This window comes from Paramormyrops kingsleyae, chromosome 20 (assembly GCF_048594095.1).
Source record: "Paramormyrops kingsleyae isolate MSU_618 chromosome 20, PKINGS_0.4, whole genome shotgun sequence".
Lineage (NCBI taxonomy): Eukaryota > Metazoa > Chordata > Actinopteri > Osteoglossiformes > Mormyridae > Paramormyrops > Paramormyrops kingsleyae.
In genome coordinates, this window is record NC_132816.1 from 6233059 (window position 1) to 6241037 (window position 7979).

Here is a 7979-nt window from a genome sequence, read left to right on the forward strand (position 1 = left end):
CTGTCAACCCCGGAGCGACGGGGAGCGGTGTGACAGCCGCTGCCTCAGGTGGGGGAGACTGTGCACTCCATAAATGCCAACCTCTCCATGTCGCTACGAGGAGAAGTCGGACCAAAGGCAGCGAATTCTCGCTGCAGCTGCTCGGCGAGCCGAACAGCTTCCGCGCAGTCCTGTGAAATTGGTTCTTCCATCACCCTCCAGTAAAGTCCCTGGAGGGTGAAGAATTGGTCGGCGAGCGTCTGGGCAGGACTTGCTGGGGTCCGTGCGGACTCTGTCCTCGCAGGTTCGAACACCGCGGGGTCCAGGATAGGAAGGGGTTCCCGGGAATCCCCGGCGGGGGAAGAGAGAGAGAGAGTAACTGCTCCCAAAATGATCACCTGCGCTTCTTCGGGTCTCTCACCTCCTCTCTTCTTCTTTCTCCGGGTTTGTGTTTTCAGTGGGGGCTGGGAGTCCCCAGGAAGGGTCATCGGCGGGTGAATCACTCGTTCATTGCCGAGCTCGACCTGCCGGGTCCTCCTAGTGGTTAGCCCCTTACGTAGCTGCCGGAGATTGACGCGCACTTCCTCCGTGAGGTGCGCCTCTTCTTCCAGGGACATTGTCTCCAGGACGTCCCGGCTTTTACTGGTTAGAGCCCAGGCTATAGGATCCTCTCAGACCTCTGGCTGGGCCAGCCAGTACAGGACCTCTTCAACCAAGCTGAGGTACTCATCCTCGGCTAGGGAGGATCCTTTCTTGTGGAGATCCGTCATTCTGTCAGGGTTGCAGGGCAAGCGAGCCGGAAAGCAAGCGAGCGGAGCCGTGAAGACGGACAAAGCAGGGTTTATTCGTAGACGGAGAGTTGACAGACATGAACACCAAGACAATACAATGACGGATCTGACGAGACATACTCAGACATGGACTAAATACATAAGACTAGCCAGAAATAACAGGACACAGGTGATCACAACCAGGAATTGACACGAGGTAATGAGGGGGCCTGGCACACACAAGGATCGGACGGAGCTGGGCATGACACAAAGATGACATGCAGGAAAGGATCAATTTTCTATAATAGCAAGGAAAGCTTGCAAAGCTGCATGAGTTTTATTTACCAGTGTGTGCAATAAACCATAAAAATAATAATAAACTCTAACCTTTTTTTCATGGCACATTTATAAAAGTATTTTATGAAGCTCCCAGGAGTTTCACAAGGTTATGGTAGGTCAAGGGCTCAAATTTTGTAATGTTACATTTTTGGAAAAGGACACCCTTTCCTGATCTTTAGGTCACATTACTGATTAATGCTTATTAACAAGTGTATTTTGCTATCCTTGACCGATTCTCTCAAGGACTGAGACTGCGCCAGATTGACATGATTCAAGATGGCATTACCAGCAGTTCAGTAACACTCAGTAGAATGAATCAAAAGCTACGAAGTGTGTGTAAAATAGCAATAAAAGTGTACAGAAGAAAAAGCGGACAACTCATGGGTGGAAGTACAGAGTTTATTGAAAGCAACTTCTGCCATAAGAGAAAGTTAAACAATTGTACAGAAATCAAAAGTTTGCTTTCATTTTCCCCAGCAATCCCATTGCCATAAACGTTACTTAAAACAAAATCCTAGATTTAACTTTGATGACAAAAGTGAATTCAGCAAAACTGAAAAAAAAAAAATATAAAACTTCTGAATTTCTAGTATGGATGTGGAAGAACATGAGAAACATGGAGAAGAAAAAAGTTGGTATTTAGGATGCTGGCTGTGAACGGTCAAAGACAACGACCAATTGAGCAATGCTCAAGATGTCATCTTCTACCCATCATATCAAGGCATGTCCGTCGAGGGACAACCATCTTAAGTGATGAGTGGAGAGCCTACAGGAGTGCACTATCAAGACTGGGTTATCGTCACTTGACAGTAAACCACAGCAGGTGTTTTATGGACCCAATTCATGGAGGCCACACACAGAATACTGAAAGGGCTTGGCTGACATACAAAAGTCAAATCTGGCGATTAAGAGGCAATAGAACAGAGAAGCTCTAAAGGAACACTTATCCTGTACTGAGTGGACCTACTGGCTGGGCCACAAACACAAGGATGGACCACTTGGATGTTTGTTACATGACATCGGAAAGCAATACCCTGTGTAAATAGTTTTAATGTGATGGATGTGTAATCAATATAAAGTAATTTGATTTTAAAAAATTAAGTCGTGATGTTCATATAAACATAGATGTGCTTCAAATTACATGTTTAAAATGAACTTATGCTGTTGTGTCATGAAGTGTTACTTAAATGTGTAAGTGAAACAAATGAGCTATGTTAACATTCATTATTCTTATTAACCCCTTAAAAAGAACTCAGTAAATGTTTAAGTGAAAGAAATAGAAACTTACTCAGTAACACCACATTCATTACTAATGAGTTACAGTGTTTTTCACTTTATAATACTGTTCTTGTTCTTTAGTAATCCCACATTCATTACTAATGAGTTACAATTTGTTTTATTTAGGTCATTATTAAGACTTCATTCCTTATTTAAAATGCATACATTAATTTTTTAATGTTTAGAAAAGATCAACAATATGTGGAGCACATCATGTGGAAAACACGAGTCTCTGATTGACCATCCCTTCAGTTGAACTTTAAAGCACAGTTTGAAGAACACTGGCACACAGACTGAAGTGAGGTAAACAATTAAAATGTAGGTACTGTATACATATTTTAGGCAGTAACATTTTGTAGAATAAGTTGTATGTCATATAAACAAGTAGGAGGAAACAATTAAGCCTGTTATGTAAAAAATGCCAAAAACCATTGAGAACAATAGCCTATACATCCCAGTTAGTCCAAAAAAAGCAATGTTCATTTGACGAGTAATGACCTAGTAGTTATTAGAAATAATCCATAGTTGGTACATAATTCCCAATGAGACCTGCAATACTCAATATGTTCCTGTACATTTATTGGAAAGACACTTTCTAAAGTTAAACTAAACTAATCAATCTCCGCACAAGCAGTTCGTCTCACCAGTAAATCGTTATGAATTTCTTTCACATTATCTTTTTATTTTGATGTGTAGTGTCGGTCATACGTATAACATCTACATACAGTGGGGGGGCACCGACAGGATTTATGGTGTTCATGTGTTCCTTTTAATGACAGCAGTCAATATAACAACTGAACTAAACATCAGAACATTTCTTTTTATGACAATTATCCACAAAGTGTGCAGCTTTTGTCACTGCAGTATATTTTTGTCTGCTTTTCAGGTGACATATTTTCCGACGCGCGCTCTCAGTCCATTGGTGGACGTCTGCTCACCTGTGTGTGAGCACACGTGTCTGTGCGCGCGCATCGGGGCGGAACACTATGGAATCAGATTTGTGCCAATATTATCAAGCAAAACTTTTTTGACATCAAGCAAAAACAAGGCTTCGAGAAGGGAAAAAAAACTAACTGAAATAAAAGAAATGTCATCTCAAAAGTAAAATTTATAACTTGCAAACACGATTGGTCTTTTGATAATGTTTTCCTTTGTTTACTAATCCCAAACACGTGACCCATGGCGACTGATGGGCGTTCCCGTTACGCCGTACGTAACATGACCCGGATGCCGTTTTGATAGCCTCAGGGGGCGTTTCCAATACGTCACGGTGTAAACAGAACTGGACGTGAACTGGGACATTTAAACCGTTAGCTGTCATAGGGACCAGCCGGGATATTGCGCTGAAGGTACTAATATTTAAATTTAATGTTGGTTTCGTATTGTTAACTTTAACATATTACTTACTAATTCTTTATAACTGCAGAATGAAATTAAAGGTGGCTCACTTTGGGCTTTGTGGCGAAAGGCTGGCTACGCGACTCGCCGGTAGATATAAAAACACGCCCGCTGAGAGTGAAGTCGTTAACAGGACTCCACTGGAGCTAACGAGTTTGTTATTTATCTGCGTGGGGCTGCACATCCATAGCTTAGTTGGCGGCTTCATCAGTTCTCTGTTCGTGCCTTTAACTGGGGGGGGCACAGAGGTTACTTTCGCTTTTCCGCGTAACGTTGGGCGACAGTTCCGGAGCATGTACTAGGAAGGAATTTCAAAGACATTTCATTCGTGCCTCTAAGTTGCCCGTTGTGTATAAATGTATCTGCGCAGTGACAGACTGGCGTCCCGTTGAGCCTTTTGTCCTATGCTGTCAGACGTGGTTCAACGCCCCCCCCCACCCACATCCTCAATCTGTCTAGTGAGCGACGGACTGCAAATAATGTATTTTAATAATTTAAATGGACCCTCACGGACAAAAAAGCTCACTGCATATTTTTGTTGATTTCATCGTGGAATCAGACCCTATGAGGGCCTTTTTGCCTGCTAAACCTTGATTTATTCCGAAGGCGGTGCACACCTTGAGAATCTCCCCGCATATTCTCACTTAGGGTTTCCACATCTCCAGCCGAAAAGAAGTCAGCTTCCACTGGGTAAAAAGGCAGAGCAGTGCTTTACAATATGGTCTGTGGCACACAGGGCAGAGCTCTGCTGGGTAGCACAGCAGACGTGAGAGGCGAGTAGTTTGCGCAAACATTTTACGCTATGCAAGGAAATTGTACAGATAATTATAAAAGCAGGCTGATGGATTTTGCCATTCTATATACTCAAAACCTTAAAGATCTTCTTACAACGCAGCACACCCACTGGATCTTTTGGCACTGTCATACCCGAGCTGTACAGCGCGGTTTAACCTCGCTTCCGTTCTGCTCTGCAGAAGGACCAGCTCGGTAAAGGCATTACCGGGTTTGGAGAGCGGCAGTGTCGACATGTGCTAATTTCCGTTAGCACGCCTGTGACAATTTTGCAAGTATCAAGCGCTATCAGATTTAGCATTCGCTTGTGAAAAATTGCATTATGAATCCATTCTGTTCAGCTGTACTTTTTAAAGTAGGAGGTTGGAAATTTTCAAATTCCGTGGTTTCACGATTGCATCGCGACGTGCAATGAGCAGCAGGCAGATTTTATACATGGATTGAATCATTAGCATGCAACAAAACCTGGGGGGTGTTTCATATAGCAAGATTTCTCAGTTAGCTGGGTTAATTTAAGCTAGAGGTATTGATCGCCCAATAAGAGTTAGGTAAGGAGCATTCCTATTTAACAATTATGATCTGAGAAATCCGGCAGCGTGGAACTCCGCTCAGGAGCAGGTTTGCTAAGTAGAGTTTGTTGCCATAACAACATACCCAGCTAAGATGAACCATTTTAGTGGGACCAGAAACTCCGCCTTAGCCCATTTTAATGTGGGTTCGCCAAGATCTCATAAAAATTGAAACATATTAAATATTAATTACACCTTTAGTTTATGTCAAATGCATGCTAAGTTGTCTGGCGTGCCATTGTGGTCCAAAAATATTTATATATGTCACAGTTCTGTGGATCTGACATTTAAGGAATGCAAAAGTAAGACCAGTCACAGGTTTGTTTGTAGCGTGTACATTACTAATACCATTATAAATAAATTTTGAATTCATTTCCTGGTTACTCCTGGACTAAATGTTTATCATAAGTATTAGCATATCAGGCCCTATAGTACTTATTTTCAAGGGGTGCCACAGAAAATTACTTAAACAGATCAACTCAAACCTTCAGGCTGATGATAAGCTCCATTTAATGTCCCATTAAAACTTGTTTGGCTGAACCGATTTTTGGTTATTCATATGCTGCATTTATGTAAAAGCAAGCATACAAACACAACATAGAAACATGAACAGAATCATTGTACACACACCAATCATCACAGTTTATGAATAGGTTTGTTTTACTATTTATTATTGATATTTATAGAAAATGTATGGATTTATATTAACAATAACTTTGAAGAGTTTAAAAATGGACCATAGACTAGAAACAAAGTTATGGTGGCTAGGCAAAAGGTAATCAACGTATGTGATGCTTATAATTTAATATCTATGGTTTTTTTTTTTTGTTCAGCTACTGTATTTATTAAACTGTCTGGCACTGCAAGCTATGCAGTATGTCTCCAAGTGGAACCCAAACTCACATCATTTCAGTGAAGGAAGCTCCACTCTGATCCTAGTCAAAGAGCATTTTGGCAGAAACTTCGCTGAAAGCCTGCCCACGGAAATGAGCTTGAAGATCTTTAGCAAACTGGACATCAAGAGCCTGTGCAGTGCTGCAATAACGTGCAAACTGTGGAACCGCATTATTGAAAATAGCGACTATCTGTGGAGGACGCACTGTCTGACTGTGCGGGGTGTCTGTCAGAGAGAGGTGGACGGGGACAGAGGGAGTGGCCTTTCCTGGAAGGTTTGTCTTTATTGTTACAATTGTTTTTGCTAGGATGGGTGTCACATGTGATGACTGTGCTGAATCAAGGCTGAAGCACAGAAGCTTTTTTTTCTTATCTTGAACAGATGCTATGATACATTCACAGTCTTCAACCAAAAATGTCATTGTAAGGTTATATATCCAAAGTATTATTATTGTTATTTATTAATAATAATAATAATAATAATAACAACAACATCATCACAAATAGCCTGTTGCAGTGCTTGAAGTGTGCTTCATGCTGTTGGGGATGGATGGATAGATGGATGTTTTTTTCAGTCTTTGAGGGAAAATTGTATGGATGACTTACTGCTCATTCTGTTCTCTGTTTCTGTGCTCGCACTGGAATGTTTTTACAGGAAGGGTTATTTGACGAGAGAGAGCGGTTAAAACAATGTTACAGTGTTATGTTCTATGTTCTCTTGGTATGAAGTGATAATTGTTGTTTTTGGTTACTGGTTCGAATGTCTCTCTGTGTCCAGGTTACTCTAGTACGAAATTATCGGAAGGGGTATGTGAAGAGAGAGTGGCTGAGAGGCAGATTTAGCAACATTCGCTGTGTGGAGGATCTCCCTGACCGAAGCATGTGTGTCCTGGATGCAGAAAGCTGGGGTGAGATCCTGGAAGCTGAGCTGGAACGATAATGTAAAGAATGCTGAAGGTTTTGAGCACATCACTTTATGAAAGTTGAGTTATTTTACCTTTCATACAATTTTGCACTTAATGTTTGTATATATTTAAAAAATTTCAGTACATTTTGTAAAGTAATCAAAATCAAGTGTACATATAAAATTATTATAAAAAATAAAAACATTAACAAAATGTAAGCGGTGCCATTACTACAGCAGTTAAACTCAATTTATAATAAAATTATTCCCTGTTGTCAGTAACATACATGAAGTGTGGTGAAGTCCAAGGAGCAGATTGTTCCATTTGGAGGTGGGGGTTTTGAACCTACTGTATCCAAAATCATCTGCTGTACATGGAGTCACGACTCACACAGGACTATGTCTAGATTTAAATCTACGAAGAGAAAGGCAGCTTGGCTTTGATAAACCTTGAAAAATGAATGGATTGTTATTGTCTTTGAATCTATTGGTATGCTTCACACAGGGGACCAATCGGGGGGGGGGGATTCTCTTCAAATGGCACCACTGTATCCCCTGCCTCGTGAATATGTGACTAAATCACCCAGACCTTAGTTACTGACTGACAAACACTGCTGATGTGAATGGGTAGACGTGTAGCTTGTATATACTGGTTAATGGTGCAATTTTTACGTTAAATACAGATTGTTTATGGTAAGCATTGAATTCCAGAAAGTCTTAACTGCTGCTGATACAAATCAGCCTGTGTTTGTATGACAAATAAAACGTTTCAGGAAAAAAGTTCTTGTAACTCTGCAACTTGTGTTTCGCAAAGAAGGAAGTGTTTGCTTGTTCCTCATTTTATTATGCTTCTTTTAAGACTAGAAATATAAATATGCAAAACTGTCAAATCCTTATACTACAAGCATGATGTGGCTCAGTAAATAATCAGAATGAGATAAAAGCTGCTCATTATAGTCACAGATTTCAGTTCATGATGCTTATGCATTTGGCATTAGTTCAATTCTGGAGAGAAATGGGTCCAATAAACTCGGAAAAAAAACAATTATATTCAGC

General features: G+C 40.8%; 1 protein-coding gene across 1 annotated transcript; it reads left to right on the top strand.

Moving 5' to 3' along the window:
• The first annotated feature begins 3605 nt into the window (after nt 1-3605).
• Nucleotides 3606-7142, top strand: fbxo48 (F-box protein 48). The gene is made up of 3 exons (XM_023824975.2): nt 3606-3715; nt 5959-6294; nt 6798-7142. The coding sequence occupies exons 2-3, from the start codon at nt 5995-5997 to the stop codon at nt 6957-6959; spliced, it is 462 nt and encodes a 153-aa protein (XP_023680743.2). The 5' UTR covers nt 3606-3715; nt 5959-5994; the 3' UTR covers nt 6960-7142.
• The last annotated feature ends 837 nt before the right edge of the window (nt 7143-7979 follow it).

What these genes read in the sequence shown, in the direction of transcription:
- fbxo48 (XM_023824975.2), top strand. Translation starts at nt 5,995, where the DNA reads ATGCAGTATGTCTCCAAGTGGAACCCAAACTCACATCATTTCAGTGAA. An exon ending in GGAGTGGCCTTTCCTGGAAG is followed by an intron (nt 6,295 to 6,797) that starts GTTTGTCTTTAT and finishes CTCTGTGTCCAG; the next exon opens with GTTACTCTAGTACGAAATTA.